The sequence below is a fragment of the Solanum verrucosum genome, unplaced genomic scaffold (genome assembly GCF_900185275.1).
Source record: "Solanum verrucosum unplaced genomic scaffold, falcon-dt-bn FXZP01000175.1, whole genome shotgun sequence".
Classification (NCBI taxonomy): domain Eukaryota; kingdom Viridiplantae; phylum Streptophyta; class Magnoliopsida; order Solanales; family Solanaceae; genus Solanum; species Solanum verrucosum.
This window is the reverse complement of record NW_026020399.1, coordinates 460,492-481,706: the sequence shown is the minus strand read 5'-3', so window position 1 is coordinate 481,706 and position 21,215 is coordinate 460,492. Positions and strand designations below refer to the sequence as shown.

The 21,215-nt window shown below is 36.7% G+C and overlaps 3 protein-coding genes across 3 annotated transcripts in view; 1 reads left to right on the top strand and 2 right to left on the bottom strand.

Moving 5' to 3' along the window:
- The window catches only part of LOC125839802 (protein disulfide isomerase-like 2-3), a 367,278-nt gene that overhangs the window by 49,424 nt on the left and 296,639 nt on the right, over positions 1–21,215 (bottom strand). The gene's annotated exons all lie outside the window — the stretch shown is intronic.
- The window catches only part of LOC125839797 (glucan endo-1,3-beta-glucosidase 12), a 282,415-nt gene that overhangs the window by 139,916 nt on the left and 121,284 nt on the right, over positions 1–21,215 (top strand). The window lies entirely within an intron of this gene.
- LOC125839777 (protein argonaute 16-like) lies at positions 6,355–19,348 on the bottom strand. Its single transcript, XM_049518776.1, has 22 exons — positions 19,029–19,348; positions 18,738–18,943; positions 18,430–18,645; positions 18,216–18,352; positions 18,039–18,136; positions 17,862–17,959; positions 17,608–17,779; positions 17,392–17,508; positions 17,212–17,319; positions 17,062–17,124; positions 16,599–16,712; positions 16,347–16,512; positions 16,160–16,272; positions 15,928–16,065; positions 15,708–15,838; positions 15,552–15,617; positions 7,823–7,886; positions 7,453–7,564; positions 7,293–7,366; positions 6,989–7,083; positions 6,876–6,907; positions 6,355–6,790 (listed from the first exon to the last, which is right to left on the bottom strand). Exons 1-22 carry the CDS (start codon positions 19,242–19,244, stop codon positions 6,615–6,617), a joined length of 2,712 nt encoding a protein of 903 aa, XP_049374733.1. The 5' UTR covers positions 19,245–19,348; the 3' UTR covers positions 6,355–6,614.

Below are 21,215 nucleotides of genomic sequence, written 5' to 3'. Positions count from 1 at the left end.
TATTGATGCGTCATGATTCATGACTACTTCAGGATTATGAAGTGTGCACACAGTTATGTCATTAACATCAGTTAAACAGATGAATTAGTTGTTGACACTCGAGGAATATTAGCAGCGAAGAAAGAATAACACCATCATATGGTATATACTTTGTGTCCTTCATATAAGTAGATTGATCCTTTTAAATCAGCAAGTAGAATTATTGCTGCTTGAGAAAATACGCCACGGAGGATGTTAACGAGAAAGCAGACCCAGCCCTCAACCCAACATTTGAAAGAAAAATAATTGTGGTTGAGAGGAAGATCTATGTGAAAGATAATAATTGGACCAGCTCTGCAGTCTCCCTTTGTCACCTCATCATATGTTTTCCTGTGATGGACCACTCAACTGCCCAGCAACAGAACGACTCAAATTCTTGTTGAATGAGTTGTGAGGACTGCTCGCTGACATCCTTAGCCTGAATGACTTTCAGCTGGCTATATTCATCATCAAGCTTGGTAAGAGCAAGTGGTCATCCATCTCTAGATGGAATGCTTCATTCGAGTATGGAAATTGCTCCTGAGGTAAGCTGTTAATTTTTCAAGTGAAATTTATTTTCATGTATCCTTTTTTCAAAAAAAAAGTGAGCCTTTTAAATGTGTCCTGATAATTTCTGAGATGTCTTTTTTTTTTCCGCTAAAGTTTAACTGCTTTTGTTCTGTGGTAAGAACTTCCGCGTAAAACCTCTCTGAACTAAAGGAAAATTATTCAAGTGTCCTTTGCAGAATGACTTGATGAAGTTAAAACTCTATACTTCGAACGAGTATTTCATTTTCAAATTTGAAATTACCTTTTATGAGTTGAACAAGAATTCTTTTTCATTGATTTTGAAGTGCCAGTGGTGGAAGTTACTACCCTCACCTGTTTATGAACTTGTATAATATATTGTGGTGGTTGTTACCTGCCTATGTTATTCCAGAATAATGAAGGCTTACAAATGGTACTTTTGATTAGTAAAATGCTTTTTAACAAGTACAAGTGTACAACTAACAAGTTAAATTGCAAGTATCTGTGGCAAAGTTATTTGGATTGTTTGACGAAACTATTGTTGCTCCATCTTCAATTGGTGAATCTTTTTGGCAGCACAAAAAATGAGAAGATCTTATGTCGAGAGCTTTTGCTGGTGCTTCATTGTATGTTTGATTTGATCACAATAATGATCCCAGCAACCTCAGCCACGATTTGGAGAATCTCATCTCTGCCTTAGGGACCTTTGGCGGTTGCTGTGATTTCTCAAGTATGATGTCAGTATTTGGTGAAACAGTAGTCATCTGAATTTATATTTCCTACTGTCAACCATATGCAAGCTGGGGATTGGGCTCCAGCATCTCTTCTGCCTCACTATACCTCCCATGTTGTTCCAACACTTCATCAGGTCTCTTTTGGATTTCGGCATAGCCCACTTAACTCCTGTGACTGCACAGTGAATAAAAAAATGATTGAGGGTATCAGATTCCTTCCCACAAAAAAAACATCTGGAATATAAGTCAGACATGCCTCTGTAGCAACCAACATGTACTTCGTATGGTATTTTAACCTTACCGATATGTTCCCAAGGCCATATGCATTGATTTCCAGAAGCATTAAAATTGTATAAGCAGAATTAATTGAGAATAGGCCTTTACTAGCTTCCAACTTGATCTCTTTTCATTTTTTTTAAAATCTCCCAATCAACTTTTTGACATTCTACCCTAAAATCAAGTGCTTCCCATTGGAACTTAACCTAAAAGTATCACTTCTAGACTCAAACACCCAAGTATAAGATAGTGATAAGTTGGTAAAAAATCCCAACTTATCTATGGTCCAGGTAATTTTCTGCTGGCCGATATTGTGGAATGTCACATGACTGCTATTGTAACTTAGCTTCCACCCCCGTCCTCTTAAGCTCTTTGCACAAAGATGCTGTAAAACTTCCATACTTGATGTCAGATGATGTAAAATTTTGCATCTTTAAGTATCAACACTCAACTTGTACTTTTTGTTTTCTACTTTGAACTTTCTAACTTAGTTTTCTTTTTTCAGTTTTTTTTTTTGTTTCTTGAGATCAGTTTAATAGATATATAGACAGATATACTTGATGCCAACCTATTCTCTTCTAATTTTGACTATAAATAAGATGTACATGTGGAGTATGAAAAAGCGATTGTTGTTTATAAATAACTTCATAATATATCTTGGTCTTCACAAGAAAAAGTAGAATACTTCTCCATAAATATCAATTAAGGGAATGATCCTGAAATATAATTATACAGTACCTCTTAGCTCTTTTGTAGTGAACTATTTAGAATTGATTCACAAGAATTTATATATGTTTGTTTCATAAAAAAAAGAAGGAACTATATAATTGTTAACCCGTTTTCTTTTCTGGTTCATTACTGATGCTTGTCTTAATTAAACTACTTTCTAGTCAAGTTGCATAAAGAATTGCAAAAATGATCAATCAAGCTACTTGAATGTGGATCACAGGTACTAGTACCTGTTAAAGTGGTATAAACTTTAAAGTACAAAAGAACATGTCACTTTAACACCTAAAACTGGAAAGCATCACCAAATTATGTGGTATATCACAATTTTCTTATGAACAATAATTCCTTGTAAGAGAGGAAATTTTTTCTTAGGTGTGCTTGTCTTCATCATCTTATTATATTTCTTTGTGTATTTAATTTAGCACATAAGTGATGATGCTATTCAACTAGATGTGATACACTGTTAATAGATTGCCTCATCTTTCCATCTGTTCAAGCCTTGGGGACGTGTATCTGTGTGGGTGGAAGGTAGTAGGTACCCCGTGGAATTAGTCAAGGTACGTGCAAGCTGAAGATATACTTGGCACTCTGATTTTATTATTGCGTGACAATGAGCTTTTTAATAAGTTACAGTTTGCTCGCCAATTACCTTGAGTTATGATGAACTTGAAGGCCATGATTTTGTCCACAATGTGGCAAAGAATCTGTTCCTTTTTTACTTACTTCTCATTTCCTGATAAGCTGTTCTATGCTCCTTAGGTCAGCACATCAGCTATAAGCTTTCTGCTGAATAATCAAGATTTTATTAAGCTAGTCCAAGTAAGGTGTCTGTACTTACTCATTACACATGTTTTTTTTTTTTTTTTGAAACTGGTAACATGTATATATTTATAGATATATATGAATTAGATCTGCACCATGACAGTGCTATCTACAATTACAAAAACCCAACCATGCTTAGGACTACAGCTTCACAAGGAACCTATCATTTCAACTAGTGGTTCAGTCTCCTCTACATAGTTTTCTTTACACCAAAAAGGGAACAAAAGAATACAACTCATCTTGATTTTCTGCACAGGATTGCTTTTGTCTTCAAAAATTCTGGAGTTCTCTCTTTCCAAATTGTCCACCATATACAAGCTGGGACAAGTTCCCACGACTTCTTTTGTCTCACTGCACCGCCAATATAGTTCCAACACTTCAATAATTGACAACTTGTTGCTGGCATAGACCATCTTAGTCCTACCAAGTTCAAAAAAAGTTGCCACAATTGTCCAGTTATGGGACAATGTAGAAACAGATGGCTATTGTCTTCTCCGGCTGCACCACACATACAACATCTACAGCATAGATGAAATCCCCTTCTTCTTAAGTTTTCTTGAGTGAGACATGCTTCTCTTGCTACTAGCCAAGAAAAACATAAGACTTTGTAAGGGGGGCCTAGGTCTTCCAGATGAACTTCCATGGCCACTGGTCAAATTATGCATTTTGTCTAATCTAGTAGTTGTATGCAGATTTGACAGTGTAGACTCCATCACTTCCAGATTTCCAGCACAACCTATCCTCAGATTCTTTGAAGCCCTGGAAAGATTCCAAGGTCTTGAACAAGTCCACGACTCTTTCCAATTCCCAGTCATGTAATAATCTTCTAAAAGTGATATTCCACTCATGTACTCCTTTAGCTGATTCAAGGTTAATATCTGGTAAAGTAGCAATAGTGTAGAAATTAGGGAACAAAACTTTTAAAGGACCGTGCCCAAGCCAGTTGTCATGCCAAAAGAGAATTTTCCTCCCGTTGCCAACTTTGAAACTGACATTTCCAGCCAAAAGTGGCCAAAAAGATCTAATGGCTCTCCAAACTCCGACTCCAAAGGGACAATTCACAGAATTTGAGCACCACTGGTCATCTTGGCCATATTTATCATGTATAAATCTCCTCCATAATGCATCAGTCTCCAAGTTATATCTCCATAACCATTTCATCAACAAGCTTTGGTTATGAACTTTGAGGTCTCTAATGCCAAGTCCTCCATCCTTTTTGCTGGTGATGAGGCATTCCCATTTGACCAAATGAATTGCTTTCTTTTCTTTGTTACCTTGCCAAATGAAATTCCTCCTCAAGGAATCTAATCTTTTCAAAACCTTAGAAGGGACAGGAAACAGAGACATGACATAGGTAGGTAGAGCATCCAATACACTATTGACTAGAATGATCCTGCTGCCTAATGATAAATATTGCCCCTTCAAGTTAGAAAGCCTTTTTTCACACCTTTCTATAACACTGTTCCAGATTTCCAGAGCTTTACTTTTTGCACCCAAAGACAGCCCTAGATACACAGTAGGTAAGGATCCCACCTCACATCCTAGAACTCCTGCTAACATTACACATGCTTCTGCTGCTTCATCTTTCTTTCTATGTATAAAACTTGTTAAAAAAATGGTATAAGGTATGCATCATTCCATAACCTTTGGAGAGATGATGCTGCAGCCTGCAGGACAGAAGACTGCAACACCCCATAAGCAAATACTTTTAAAAAATTCCAACTTGGTGGTGAAAATTCAGTTTTTTTTAGTTTAAATTATATTGAGAAGAATTCAGGTTCATGCTAGAGATTAGGCAGGACACAAGCTTTAAGTAGGTGTAGACATGGCGATGCATAAAAAAAAAAAAACTCATAGGTATGTGGCAAAAGGGGTCGATGGATCAACAAAAGAAGATATAATTACAAGTATGAACTCATTATGAACACAATCTGAAGAATATATAAAGGTGGCTGAACTATACAATTTGTAAGCCTTTCATGTGATATAGCTAGGTTGTTTTCTGTCTAGTGTTTTACTTCATCAAAATGTATTATTTTGACTGGTTATTTTGGTAAATGGATTTACAGCTAAATAAGACAGATTTGAGCCGTCCAATTTAAACTCTATTCTGGATGAAAGAGAAAAGATGTCCTGTTAGTGATCCCTTTGGTAAAGCCTACCTGAGTAGTGTCTTTCTTCGGATTAAACTTCAAACGAAATGTGTTTGCTTTGAGAAACATGTTTGTATATTTCCAAAGAAATGAACATTTTGGTGCTTCCTTTGACATTGTTTAGATGCATCCTTGAATAATTTTATGCCTGCACTCTTTCTAGGATTGTATAAGAATCTCAGTTGTTGGCTTGTCTTCAGAATATGTATTTTATTAGTGTTATAGGTGTCGTGTAGACTAGTCACATAAATAGCAAACAATCTAAAGTACTATGCACTATCTGTAGGTTGGAAAGCTTGAAGAAGCTGTATTATATGGCAGGACTTAAATTGAAAACTTCTACAGGTTGTGGGAGACTATGATGACTTGGTCAAGCTACTGGAGGAAATTCTGTCAAACCATTTCGTAACGGTGTTTACTGATTGACATCGTATTAGTATGAGCAGCCTAGCACTAATATACTGCTGGACATGACCCAAAAAATAAAGTGTTGAAGTTTTCCTATTTACAAAAATCTGTTCATCACATTACTGGGCTACTGAATTCTACTATTTTCTCCTTCATATACAATTTGTGTTTGTATATAAAATTTGTATTGAAGTTTCCCCATTTACAAAAATCTGTGCATCATATTACTGGGCTACAATTTGTATATTACACCAGGAAGTTAACAGACGTACTATTGAATTCTTTCCTCATTTTGGCATGGGAATTGGACTTGTAATGTAGCAATGGTGGAAGCATGCTGAATGGCAAGGAAAGGAATTGCAATTTTTGAAGTCGTTTGGCTTTTATCTTTGTTGTGACTTGTAAGAACAAGTCTTTTTGCTTTGTTTTTGTTTTTTTTCCCTTCCAAATTCTTTTAGACAATAGAATTTGTTAATCGAGCAATTTGGGTCAAGCATGAACTGGCTGTTGAATATGTTTTGAGTCCGTTCACTGGTACTTATTCACAATTTCTGAGTCATTCGCCAAACTAGCAATCTTATTAGCAAATAAAGTTTGTGAATATTCATGAAAATGACAGACGCATAACGGATAAATTTCAACACTAAACAGCCAACTGCTGTTGAACAAATCAAGCCCCAAATTTAGGCAAACATTGACTATACAAAAATCAGTTCAACTTCTAAAATAGCTGGTTGGAGCAACGCCCAAAATTCTATCCCCTTAAAATGGTGAAATTTTTATCTTAATTACGTCCAAAAAAAACGCTCGAAGCATGATCCTTTCTCCTTGTTAGGCGACCTTAAAGTACTTAACTAACCGAAAGCCTCGACAAAATTTGGAGCCGGGTACTATACTACCAACTACTAAGGATTTACAGCATATGCAATTAAAAATTTTACAATTTTCAACAGAAAAACATTGAGTCGCTGACATTCTTGTGCAACCTGGGCAGTTCGGTGACCGGGGTAGTCCCAATTGATTTTACACTTCCCTGTTCTGACGAAGTTTCGGAGTGGTCCTCAAACTTGTCAAACTGCCCGAATTGTTGTGCTGCTAGGTGTGCATAACGCACAGGAGCCACTGCAGCAACAATGAAGTTGGATGATTTGCTTAATTTTGCTAATTCTATAATTCAAAATTTTTAATGCAGGATAAGAGGAATTACCAATAGAGGTCGCACTGGTGCTCCTTTGGTACCTGAAAGACAACAAAGTACTATCACATTGAACTAGCAAAGTGCATCATAATAACTTATAGATTACAAATCAGACAGCTTACACATATGATAGTGAATGTATGAGATTTTGCAAGACATCAGGTGCGAAACCAATCTCATCAAGCAATACATGATAATGTGCAGGTTTAGTTGTTCCCTGTAGTAAAATTTATAGAGACAGACTATATCAGTTTACATTATTCTAATATTGTTGAAGCACTGAAGGAGATAAAATTAAAAAATTTAAAGCCCAGGTAATACATAATGACACAAGATATAACTAAATATCTACTAGGGCCATACACCAGGATAAGTAGGGCAAAATCTAGGAAACCCCCGATGGATAAAGGGATTAGAGTAACTTACAATCATCCCCGCATGTGCACACATGAAAAAATCATTATTTCTAGGATGCACAATATTTGTGTCTACAACAGTACCTGAGGGGAGAGAGAGTGCATTTTAAATAATACCTTAGCACACATAAGTTGAAGTAGAACAAAAGAGTAGCTGGAAAGTTACACACCTGGTGGTACATTATCAACTGCATTAGCTTGAAAAAGTTTTGTATGGTGATTCTTTTGAGCCACGATCAAGGTGAACTTAGGGTTGCCGCCCTCACCAAGATGGTTGTATGCCTGTTTTTCAGAAAATACGAGACCTAAAAATAAACATCCAGGAACTAACAACTGATGGATGATGTATAGAACTCAGATCCTAAGAGATGCCTCAATTTAAGCATTAAATCCTAATATTCAATTAATTGTGTCATGAAAAACATAAGATAAGAAATTAAACATCTCTATAAAGAAAAATAACTCTACGATGCAGTATTAGGTATGAGTTTATCAGAATGACAGAAGGCATAAACAATTTTCAGATAAAAAGGACATTACCTTGACCATTTGATCTAGCTCAAGGTTCAGAAGTTGACTAAACTGTGATTCGCTGACGCCATCCCTAACAAAGAACAGTGTTAGGTCAGCTGCAAACGGTTATCGATATAATTATTAAGAACAATCATCATGTTATTGCAAACAGAAACTTTGAAAAGGGACTGCTATAAAAATCTCAGCCACATAAACCTCAATACACTAGCAAAGGTATATAGTAGTGTTAGTTTGGCTGCGTCCTAAGCACTCAAAGAATCACGTTCTTTGAGCAACTATGCAAGAAGGTGAATCGCGGAAAGTAAATCAACACAAGTATTTGACGTGGAAAACTTTCTTACTTTAGGAATCAAAAAACAAGATCCAACTCTCCACTATAATTCAAGGTTTACAACCGCTCTTGTAACACCTTAGGACTTGTTCCCAACAATCCCGTCTTCTCTACCCTCTATACTCTTTTCCTTCCACCCTTTACAACTCAAGATAACACCTACTACAATCTAAAAGAATGTAATGTTCCTTCCTTGTAACTACTTCAAGAAACTACCTATTACAAACTAAAAAACTGTATAGATAAACTTGATAGGAACAGGTTCTTTGTTGCAACAACTTCTTCTTCGAGACTCTTCATGTAGAACTGGGAACACTCTGAGGACTGTCTTTGGATGTGATCAAACCCCAAAGTTTGTTTAACGTGTTGTTTATATAGGAGTAAGTCGCTGCCTTCTAGATTTCCAATCTAAGTTAGATTTGGTTCAACATTTGCCAAGAATCCAATCCGAATTTGACTTGGTTCAACACTTGCTTCTTCAACTCCTTGTTTAAAACTAATTCCATGTGCAAGTTTATTGTAACTTTCCTTGTATACCTTTTCAGTTCCTTGGAGAGCTACATTCTTCATGAAAATCTAGTGTACATGTAAACCGTCTCAATCTTCTCTCTTCAAGAGTCTCCTTCTCTGCTCAAAGGAACAGGTTCTTTGATGAGTTCCTTTGGCAGTGTTGCTTTTTGTGTCCCTTCTTTGGAGATCTATGAGGACCTGATTCTTGATACTTCTATCTTTCTTCAGCATGTGAATGTCACTTGTACACAATTTGTCAATCATCAAAACTTCAACATAGCTTCACAAGATCTTAAATGTAGATTTAGAGTTCATTGTGTTTTAACAAGTAGAATGGTTAAAATTCACCTAGCTTGATACCTTATATAGCTAAGAGTCACCAAAAGTCTTATGGAGACGAGGCACAGGGATCTAGAAAAGGAAGGTGAATAGGTGACTATGTGTTCTTGAATGTGTCACCAATGAAGGGAGTCCTAAGATTTGGAAAGAAAGGGAAGTTGAGTCCTAGATTTGTTGGACCTTACAAAATTTTGAGCAAGATGAGTAAGGTGGCTTACGAGCTAGACTTTCCATCAAAACTATCCTCGGTTAAAGAGAGCTTAATGTATGAAGAAGTACCATTAGAGATCCTTGACAAGCAAGTCCGTAGGTTGAGAACCAAAGATGTAGCGTCAGTAAAAGTCTTGTGGCGTAACCATCAATTAGAAAAGGCTACATGTAAATCCGAAGAAGAAATGAAGAAAAGATACCCTTGTTTGAGGAAGGAGGTATGTAAAATTTAACTTTTTGAAAATATTCACTTTATTTGTATATGTTTGAATGTGGAAAATTTTAATAGATTATGTGGAATATATGTCTGGTTGTGAGTGCTGATAATATATTACAGTTGGATAGTTGTATGAGTTTGAGATTATTGAGATTGGACAGGTTGAAACTTTTGGATAGCTATAGTTACAAGGGGAACTCTGGCAAAAGTTCTGAAAATTTTGGGAGTTGGCCAAATTTTGGTGTCTTAAGAGAATAGTGGATATGGAACAAGGCCTAAGATTCTTTTAGATCATGTATTATTTGAATTAGACATTCGAGGACAAATGTTCTTAATGGGGAAAGAATGTAAAGTTCAGTAAGTTTCAAGGCTTACAATGAGAATAGTGGATATGGAACAAGGCCTAAGATTCTTTTAGATCATGTATTATTTGAATTAGACATTCGAGGACAAATGTTCTTAATGGGGAAAGAATGTAAAGTTCAGTAAGTTTCAAGGCTTACAATTTTGGTAATTACGGGCTTAATAATCAATTAATGTGTCTGAGGAGTACAACGGGTCACACTATGTAAATCAAGTGTTGGGAGAACATTGCAATTATACATGGTATAGGTGAGAAGGGGTTTAATAATGATATATATATATATATATGTGTGTGTGTGTGTGTGTGTTTTAAAAACTAAAAGAACTAATGAAGAGAATAAGTGGGCCAAGCCCATAAATGTCAAAATGTAGCTTTCTGTTTGCATGTGAAAAAAGAGATCAATCAGCAATGCATTAACACAATTATGATACAAACAGAACCTAATTAATTTACGCCAGTTGCTGCAATCCATTTGACTTCACGGTTCTTGCGATTAACGCAGGTAAGGAAATTTTTGTTCTCTTTAGTTTCACTTCTGTTCTTTTTATGAAATTGTCTATTCGATTGTGGAGATAATTAATTTTAGTACCATAAAAAGCTAGTCCCTGAATGGTGAATAGAGTTCCGAAATATAAAGAAAGATGAAGAATTGGGAATCTAAAACTTGGTTACTGCAGCAAATCGCCAACAGAGTTCAAAGTTGGAAACTTTGGAATGTTTATTAATAACAATAGAAGATAAAAAGGTGTTAAGAGCTTTACATTGATTTGTTAGCAACGCGAAGGAGAATTGGTGGCTTAGAGGAAGCAAACTTATTGCTTTAAGCAGTAGCCAACATGATAAAAATACTAAATGTTCTGTATCATTTCAGTAGCGGCTCGAAAGAGATACTTTACCTTTGTCGAATCGGGATAAGAACTAGAAATGGGTATAAGCTCACTGGAATTTCCTTGACATTAAGATTGATACTGATTACATTATTTGATGTAGATTGGGTTGTTGATTGTGGTTGGCACGCGTAGTAGTTAACCTTGCTAGGAAGGAAGAAACTTGAGGTGAGTTACAACTTGTTATAACTTAAGTTCTTTCCTTATGAAGTCATTCCCATAAAGTGTTGATTAAATGTATCTAAATGTTAGTGTGAGTTTAATTGGAACAAGTGAGCTCACATTGCTTATCATTGAATAAGTTTATCCACTGCTCTCTGTCTTCCTTTGTTTGCTTATCTGTCTAGTGAATATTAAGGTTGTGTATACCAATTTGTGTATGAGTAGTTTGTGCTAACTTTGCCCAGCCCTAAAACAGTGCCTAGTTCCCCTAAAAACGCAACTGAGAAGGGAAAATCTCACCCATCCCTGTATCATGCAACGAGTGTGAGCCTCCACAATTGTGTACTTCTCTTTCATAGTGCTGAAAGCGATAATGTACCCTCTTATGTTATGACTATGATAAAGTTAAAATGTTGAAATTTTAATGCAAACTTAAATAAATGGTAACCGTACAAAGGGTTACTAATTTTGTCATAACGAGGCGTAGCATGAATAGCAACCCTACAAAGGGTTACAAGTAACTATTCAAAGGGTCACTAACAATGAGACACAACATGACCTGATACATAGTTGTTGACTAGGTTTCAATATTAGGGCTGTGAGAAATATCTAGAGAGAGAAACTCCTACTTCTCCCTAGAAGCTAGAAAGCAAAAGTTACCTTCGTACAAAGGTGTGTTGAAATGGCCTGCGCTTTCCCTAAAGGGAGATTGCAGAAGGGTGGATGAGGATTTTGAACCCATTTTCAGAATTTCCAGAGTGCATGTGGAGGCATTATGGCAAGGAAGGATTTTTTCCAATAGTTTTAGTGTACAATTTCTTTATAGTATTCAATGATTTCCCCGTCAACTCGGTGTGGCTCTTGAGTGACTTCCGCTTGTACGATGAGTTAGTCTATGTTGTTATACTATGTGCATTGGTCATCTTGTGAAATTTTTTTGTGTTCTTGTCCCCTTCCTTTAGCCATAAGGCTCTTATTTTCTGTCTCCACAGGCTTTCTTCCCTCTTGAACAAATTATCATACTTTAACATGCTCTCTACCTTCTTTGTTATCTCTTACTCTGTGAGAATTCTATCTTCCCTATTTGCATCTATTACTGCCATCTGTTTAAGTATCTTGTGAAATTTTTTTGTGTTCTTGTCCCCTTCCTTTAGCCATAAGGCTCTTATTTTCTGTCTCCACAGGCTTTCTTCCCTCTTGAACAAATTATCATACTTTAACATGCTCTCTACCTTCTTTGTTATCTCTTACTCTGTGAGAATTCTATCTTCCCTATTTGCATCTATTACTGCCATCTGTTTAAGTATCTTGTGAAATTTTTTTGTGTTCTTGTCCCCTTCCTTTAGCCATAAGGCTCTTATTTTCTGTCTCCACAGGCTTTCTTCCCTCTTGAACAAATTATCATACTTTAACATGCTCTCTACCTTCTTTGTTATCTCTTACTCTGTGAGAATTCTATCTTCCCTATTTGCATCTATTACTGCCATCTGTTTAAGTATCTTGTGAAATTTTTTTGTGTTCTTGTCCCCTTCCTTTAGCCATAAGGCTCTTATTTTCTGTCTCCACAGGCTTTCTTCCCTCTTGAACAAATTATCATACTTTAACATGATCTCTACCTTCTTTGTTATCTCTTACTCTGTGAGAATTCTATCTTCCCTATTTGCATCTATTACTGCCATCTGTTTAAGTAGTTTTTTCCTCTGGTTGCTCAGATTCCCAGTATCGCCTTTCCTCCGTTCCTTTAGCATAATTTTCACAGCTTTGAGTTTGGATGTTAAGACATGGGCAAGTCTTCCGATGAAAGTGAAAGAATCCCACCAACCATTAACTGTGTCAATAAAACCTTTGTTTTTCGGCCACCAATTTTCAAACTTGAAATAGTTCTTGTTTCTCACCCAAGATCCACCCAACAAAGATAATAGAATGTGGTATGAACTCAATCTTTGGAGGGGTATTTGTTTTAAATATTATTGAAATTAGCATTCCATTCTTCTGAAATTTGGATCCTATAAATCCTGGAGGCAGCTTCCAATTGATCCTCTTTGAACCAGGTGTCGCCCGTGTAAGTAGCATCCTTCGATTGCAGATCAATTAACTTCTTGTCTTCAATGTGATCTGAGAATTCCTTCATGCCCTTTGTTCTCCCGTTACAGTTCTTCTCAGAAGTGACCCTCGCCACATTGAAATCCCCACATAGAGCCCATGGTCCCTCAATCAGACTGCTCACTGATCCTATTTCTTCCCAAACCAACCTATTTTCCTTGTAGCAATTAGGAGCATATACTCTTGTTAAATATTATTATGAGAAACTCCTATCCAGGGAGGAATCGACTTTTCCACAAAGTTCGGTATGGATCCCCAGGGTACCTCAAAAAGTTTGTTTATTCACTTGGTTAGCTATGAGGGTGGTAATCTTGATGGCAGATGATTTGAGGAAGAAGAAGATCACTTCTGTCAGTTGGTGTTTCATGTGTAAAGAATCTGTAGAAGACATAAACCACCTTTTATTACATTATTGGTTACCATCTTCTTTGTGGAGAGAAATTCTAAGATGGTTTAGAGTTGAGTGATAATGTTGGGCACTGTGAAAGACTCGGTGGTTAGTTAGGCCTTTAGAAGACAGGAGAAGAAGCAGAGAAGGGGATGCTGCTTGGCACTCATATAGACAGTATAGAGAGAGGAATAGGAGATCTTTTGAGAGCGTAGAGAAAAAATTTGCTTATTTGACAAACAGTCTCTTTGCTCTTATTTCTTTTTGGTGCACTCATGATGTTCCAATAGGTATAGAGGATTGGATGGTTTTTGCAGAAAACCATGTTCCGTTGTAAGGTTCTCTACCTTTTGGTGGGCACTTTTTACACCCTATCAATGTGAAAATTATTACTATAGAGAAAAAAATAAAGGGTCACGAACAGCTGTACAAATGGTTGCTAATATTGTCATAACGAGGCACATAAGATTGGTGGCCATATAAAGGGACACCAGTAATCATATAAAGGGTTACTAGTTGTGCACAAGTTTAGTCTACTGAAACAACTTTAAAGAAAGTGAAAAGAATGAATAAATGAACTAAGATATAAGTTTTATGTTTTCCTGCTTCACTGTTGTACGATACTTTAGGATGAGTTACGACTTGTTTCCTCTCTTATCCCTTCATTACCCACATGTTTCTATTCAAGGTCTTGTTTTGACTTTGGTGAGGAGAATGTTGAGACTCATTGAGTAACGCTAGTAGCGTACTGACGTTCTCTTTGTGGAACCTGCATTGACCTATGTCAATTAGGTCAATGTAGACACAAGCTTCATAGACAAGCAGACTACGAGCTAGGTTGCTTTATTCCAGAAGTTGATTTGGTGAGTTCTGACCTTGACCATGGAGTTTCTCCTCTTTCAGTTGGAAATTTTTTTGTTCTTTCTTTCTTTTTTTTTGAGACAATTTTTATTCATTAATCCAGCATTTGTTCTGGGGATTGGCATTGGCCAGGAAATCTATGTCGTGTGCATTCCCCTTGGTACTCCAATAAGGCTTCATAGACGTGTTTTTAGTTGGGTTATGATTGTTCACATTGCATGGCATCATTTTCAATAATTTCTAGTTGTTTACAGATTTTGATATATTTTTGGATTATTTAAAAATTGTTGGAATAGAGTATTGATCCAAAAGTTTAGTTATTTATTTTAAATGCACATGGGGTATGTGATATTAATTAATAAAGTACAGGTTAGAACTGTCAAGCTGATTTGCTCGGCAAGTAAGGTGCCAGTTACGGCTTGTTTAGAAAACGGGTCATGACAGGACTTCCTTGGGTTGAGATCATCCAGGAGGTTGAAGTTATCAAACTACCAAGTTCAGGGGTGGTAATTAGGACCAAAAATTGTTCAGGGTGGACAGAATAAATAGTGCCAAGTTCAGGGGGGTGGGGGTTCCCACTTCCCAATGTATTCTGCCAAAACAAATTGCACCACCTTAGGAACATAGATGTACTATTTCAATCTATCTCAGCTGAAGATGATTTGTCCTATCAAAAGGCTTTCAAGATTGACAAGATATGAAGATGACATCTAAGAACACTGATCTGCAACCCGCATCATCTCATGGGAGAAACTATAAGATTCTGGATTTGTTTTAGTTTATCCAGAATGATTGGCTCCAACTTTGACCTTGTAATAGTGTGTTTTATGATACTCAGTCCTATTAACTTTCTTTTAAAATCTGGTGCCTATGCCAGCTTGGCTTACTGCACCTTGAATAAACCAATACGGCTATATCTTACTTCTCTTGTCCACAAAAATTACATATATGTGAATTTTGAAATATTAAGATGTCACTTTTTCATCTTGTTGACTATGTGCATGACATTACTGCTAATATTTTACAATAGAAAAAATGCCTACAACAAGGAGCATCTGTCATGCAAACTAAAAGGATTTTATGCAATCATATGAAGCAGCATCCAATATATCTTAAATAAAAAAGCTAAATTTGGGGTTAAAGCAACAATTTTTTGTTTGAGTTAGCAACTGTCACGACCTATGTTGCTCCGACTTCAAAAAAATGCCTTCGAGTGTGTGTGTCGGATCCTCGAGAAGTAGTGAATTTTTGGAGGATCCAACACGGGTGCAGGAACATTTTGGAGAGTCCGAGCAACATATGTCACTACTCATATGTATAAAAGCATCTGCAACTTTGACTTCAAACATGAACATTGGAGTACCTGAAGACAATAATTTGAGCTGGCTTATGCCCGTTACTTGTCCTATAGAAGTCCAGAAGTAGTTCTCTGCAGAACAAGTACATGTATAAAATTTAAATATTTCTGTACATAGTTTGTCATAGAAGACTTGACATGTTATTGGATATAAAGATGCACCTCATGATTCCTTCATCGTCTCCATTTGGTAAAGGCTTGTATAAGGATTCTATAATTTCCAACTTTGGAGATTGACTGCGCACAACTGCCCTATACTTGGATATTAATGGCCAGTATAAGGATCCCACAACCTGGAAGAACCGTGATAAGAAGGCATAGGAAATCAGCTGCAACACAATTGACAAAAGAAAAGAGAAAATATCTTGGGAAAAAGAACAACCGCAGCAATTGATGGAATATCTGATTGACCAGGAGATCCATGAGAGACGTCCATTCCCAGGATCATTGTTGGAGTGTCCTTAATAAGCGATAGATGAGAGGTATGTTCCATAGCCAACAATGAATTGGTCCCTCCAAGCTTTTAAGCACAAGCAAAAGAAAAAACTATCCCAACTCAGAATAACTGAAAGTAGAAAATATCCAAACTGTTGATCGCAGATTCAGAAGATTACCTTTGCATTTATTTTGAGAAGCACATTTGTTAGATATCGATCAGTGATCTTTAACGGAGAGATACATTGAGTAACAATTCCCAAGTCAGTCAAACTTTTTTTCTTCCAAGGTCCTTGACATTATTAAATGTATAAATTAGTATAGGATATTGAAAGCAGCGTGAGCAGGACTAACATAGTACATTACCATATAACTCTGAGTTTTTCCGCTCTGGCAAGACACAGAGGAGGAAATCAGGATGGCCAGGCAGTCTAGCTATTATCTCTTCAAACATCTGTTCTACTCGAACTACAGCCCCAGCTCGCCTATACTGGGGATCTTCCTCAATGAGCGTATGTGGGCGCTCAAAATGCTGATAGACAGGAAAAGAAAGTATTTGAGCCCAGAATACACAGCAACAAAGCACACGATGAAACATATAAATGTGACACTACATACAATGCCTTTGCTCCTTCCGCAACTAATAAGCTCCCTTGAAAGGTGACTTGTATCACAACTGGCAGAGAAGTTGACCACTGCCCAGCGTTCAATTCGTGCAGGGTTGAAAAGATGCTACAAGTAAAAATGGTAGAGAGAGAGTGGAATTTGCGATCAACCAAAAAACTGCTGTAAACATTATAATATTTTCACTACAGTAGGTAACGTAACAATAGAAACCTTCTTCAATTTCCCAAAAAGATTATCTGCAGATCGAGAAAAATGGGGACAAATTCATATCCATCGTTCGTCCTTTCCTTCATAGTCAAGTTCTCAAAAGGTTGATCCCCAGGTAGTAACAAAATTATAGAGGACAACCACAGGTGATTGTCACGTCTCATTATATTCGCAGTTGACACCCTAAACTATAAGGAAATTTTTTTTATAAGGATACTACAAGGTAATATTATGTGGTTAAATGCACCTTGTTCTTAAAATTCCACCTGCCGTCACAGGGAGTGACCTCTTCGCCGTTACCAACCTTCAACTAGAGATTACAAGATAATAAAGTAAAGTCAGAAAAGAAATTCAAAATTTTAATGGACGCTGTCATTCAAGAATGTGCAGATGCTACCTTTGGGGCTTCAAGGACCCTGCCGTTAATTTGAATCAGCTGCTTTTCTATTGAGATTCCACAAGCAACAAGAAAGGGATCATCGTCATAGCTGTAATCCCTCACAGCCTGCCAAAATTCCAGTAAGGTACAGAGGCGTAAATTAAAAGGATCAGAACCATCAAGACTGCAACAACTTACATCTGTTATAACTTTAATTCTTTCACGAGGCTTCTGCCTTGATTTTTCAACTAAAGATGCCCTCTGGACCGATGATAATGCCTTTGTGTATCTTTGAAGGGAGACCAAATAACACAGCTGAATATTAAGGAAAGAAAATAAAAGTTGACTCTTGGAAGCTGGTTAAGTGAACTAGGGTCCTATAGTGTAAACAGAAACAATAATAACTCTGCACACCTCCAGTGGCAGATAGTTTGGTCGTTTTGGTTTTCCAACGTCCAGACATGGCATATAAACTGAGGATGAAAGTTCTATGTTACGATGTTTAGTGAAATACTCATAAACAGTTATCTCTAGGGTCTCTCCTCCATCATCTGGACTACCACCATTTTTGACCTTCATAGAAAATCTATAAGAAACAGTCAACAAAGTAAGATGTTACATATCTGTGCAGTTAGCAATAGGTATGCACAAAACAAATGGCTACTCACAACTGTTGATTGCAAGGTCTGTCAGTCAAACCAATAATTTTAAATTCTCTGTTGTTGTGCTTAGCTTTAACTCTCAGATTCTTCAACATTCTTTTTGCCTGTATAAAATTACAAGTTAATGAAGTGTGGAGAGCTGAAAGAAAGAAGAGTTTTAGCATGCAGTTAGATATTACTCACTCTTGCCCAATCAATATAACGAGGCTCCTTTACATTCTGGTTAGCAAGCAAAAAATCAATTACAGGTCCAGGTGATAGGATCATAGTTGTAGACACATCTACAAACCAAGAATTAAGCAACATTAAGATTGAGAAAAATCATAGGAGAGCTACACTGGAGAGTTTCCATTGTTATACCCATGTTCAAGGTCAAGCCACCATCAGTTCGACGAAAGCTGGAATGAAACCCCCTGCAACTCATTACACCCCCTCCAACATCTGTGAAGTTCCTTGAGTCATCATGAAAAAATGACTGTCTAACCAAGAGGCATCCTCTGTGACCAACATGAATATCTGTATAAGTTTTGGCTCAAGAAAAGATTGATGGTCACCAGAATAACAGGGTAATTACCTATTAGCAGCTTGTTGTCGCAATATAATGTCTAGAACCCTCAATGCATCTTGAACATTTTCTGGATCAACTCCTTGAAGGGCAAGATCAACAGACCTTAATGGTATTTTAGCTGCATAGTCAATCTCCACCAGGAAAGCCTTCGAATGTAGAGAATGCTTAGACCTTTTACTGAAGTGATTGAGGCTTCCATTATCTGAGGGGCTCTCACTAGCACTGCAACCAAAGTATAAAATAAGCTTAATGTATATTATAGAAGCCTTGAAGTAACTGCAACTACACAGTCAAAGAATTTTTCAAGGACATACTGCCGTGCACTAGACTCCTCAACAACCACGGTGAATTCCAGTCTGTTGCGTGGTAGAGGTCCCACTGTGTACAAATTCTTCTCTCCATCATAAGCAAATCTCTTCCCAGCAAATTCAGACGAGTATGTTTCGTGAAGTCTATTTATAATTTTTCTTCTAATCACCTTGCTGTTAACATCCCTCTTTTCATCAGAAGTTATAGAGACCTGTAATAGCGCAACACAGAAAATTTGATTGAGTGCCATGGGAATCCAGATGACTGAAGAAGGACTAAATAATTGGCAATCATACACTATAATGGTAAAATATTTCATCAGGACACTTGATAGAAACTTTTAGGTGGTTTGCGAGCAAAGAAATTTCGCGTCCAGATGTTCCATCCCCAGGCCTCATCATTATAGTACGCTTGGGCTGATCAACTCCCTCCGGCTCTGCATTTGACGTTATAACTGGTGGCGGTTCTTCCACAGGTGTAATACAACTCTCTCTTCCCTCACTAATTTCCATGTTTCAAACGGAACAGTGACCTAGGAGAAGTTGTTAGCCAAATAAACATCAAAAGATGAAGGCTACTGAAATCAGAGTCCTTTCTATACCCCATATGATACATCATGCGAACACAGCTACCAAAAATTTTAAGCATGTTTCAGTTTCTTGTCCTACGAGGATAAAGTTGTAGAAAAATATATCAATCAAACAACTAAACCTCAATTCCGAACTCCTTGTGGTAGGCTATTATATCAATCCATGTACACATTCCACTCTATTCAAATCAAGTTAAAATTTAATCTTTATGAAGAGCAGTACTGTATGAAAAGTAATTTATGGTCAAACAGTTTGTACATTGTAAAAGAAAATTAGTCGAAAGATCATATTACAAGCAAAATTGGACACATATGAAGAAAAACTGGAAAAGAAATAAGCGGAAACATCAAGGCTTTCTAAACTGAGGACTAGAACCAAGCACATAACTTCCAAATTCATGAAGATGCTTAGCACATATGGGGAGATAAGCATTGGAACAGCTTCATCAAGGAATTGAGTAATTGACAACTTACTACTTTCCAACCTGAAAATATCAATACTATTCGGATATTACAAAGAACATAAAGTAGTGGAGAGACTGGTTGAAATTTAAAATGTCTGTCAAACTCTAAACTAATAATAATAATATTTTAATGCTCTAAAGAGAACAAAGAAAAAATCATAAATCAACTATGCTCAGACTACAGTGTATGACCAAGTAGTATAAGTGTCAAGGAATACTGGACCTACGGGACATTGTAGAGTGTATAGTGCATACCAACTTAGGATTAGAACTTAGGAGTTGAACCTTGAAAGCATATAGATAACAATGACACAGTGTCAGTTTATGGTAAAGCTGAAGCCAACGGCCAAAAGAAAAAATACACTCTTCAAACTCATTTAGCTTTTGGTCAAAGTACCCAAAATCGGTTGACCAAATTCGGACACGGATCCTACATCCACACCCATGTTGTGTCGACATGGGTGCGGCAACAAAAGTGAAGAGTCTGAGCAACTTACAGACAGGACACACCCTTAAAGAGCAATATACTAAATGAAAATGTTACTATATCATCCCTAATTATTATAAGTCATCTCACTCATTGGGAAATGAATAGAAAATAATTAGTACTTAATATTTAAGGTAAAATAGGTATAAAATGGTAAATTATCTCTTCTTTTCTTTTTCAAACTGGACAAGTAAAAGATGGACAGACGGAGTATATCAAACTGTGTCCAATCGAAAAAACATAACCCTATATAATGGAACAGATTGAGTATGTATAATATTTATTTTTTAGAAAGCACATTAGAAAATTTGAACATTGAGCACCAAATGTGTGGCGTATTGGTCAATGAAGTGGGCTTGAGCACCATTAGTCATGTCTCAGGTTCAATTCTCATTTGTACGGAGTTAGCTGGTACTTGTTGCTCGAATAAATCAAATATGATAAATGCCAAAAGAAATGCATTTGACACTGAGGCAGAGACGACCTATTCCAAAACTGGAAAAGGAGAAACTAAAATGCATGTGGACTAAAATAGGCAAAATTAAGCAATCAATACATACAATTTACAAAAATAGTCAAAAATTAAGAAAATCGAAACAGTACACAATGTAAGACTAACAAAACAGCAATGCACATCACAATCAAGTGAATGGAGACGAAGTTAGCGAAAACGGAGAAACCAGAGATAGATAAATCTCACCTTGATGAACGAAAACGAATGGCTTACTGTGTTAGGGTTTCCGCTGGTGAAGAAGAAGAAGCGATTCAGTAAATGCTTCTGGAATCTTCTGTTTCTCTACTGCTCTCACTCCGTACTATGTGAGAGAGTAGTGAGACATTGGAGGGAAAGACCAAAAAGAAAAAAAAGGTCTTTGAGCTAATGCTTCACGCGAATTTCTTTTTCTTTCTTTCTTTCTGCTTCGTATTGGGGTTTAAGAAAATT

Excerpts from the sequence above, each read along its gene's own strand:
- LOC125839777 (XM_049518776.1), bottom strand. The coding sequence starts at position 19,244 with ATGGAAATTAGTGAGGGAAGAGAGAGTTGTATTACACCTGTGGAAGAA. Across the intron at positions 18,944-19,028 it reads AAATATTTTACCATTATAGT|GTCTCTATAACTTCTGATGA; the intron begins GTATGATTGCCA and ends GCGCTATTACAG. Across the intron at positions 16,713-17,061 it reads GGTGGAATTTTAAGAACAAG|CATCTTTTCAACCCTGCACG; the intron begins GTGCATTTAACC and ends TTTTACTTGTAG.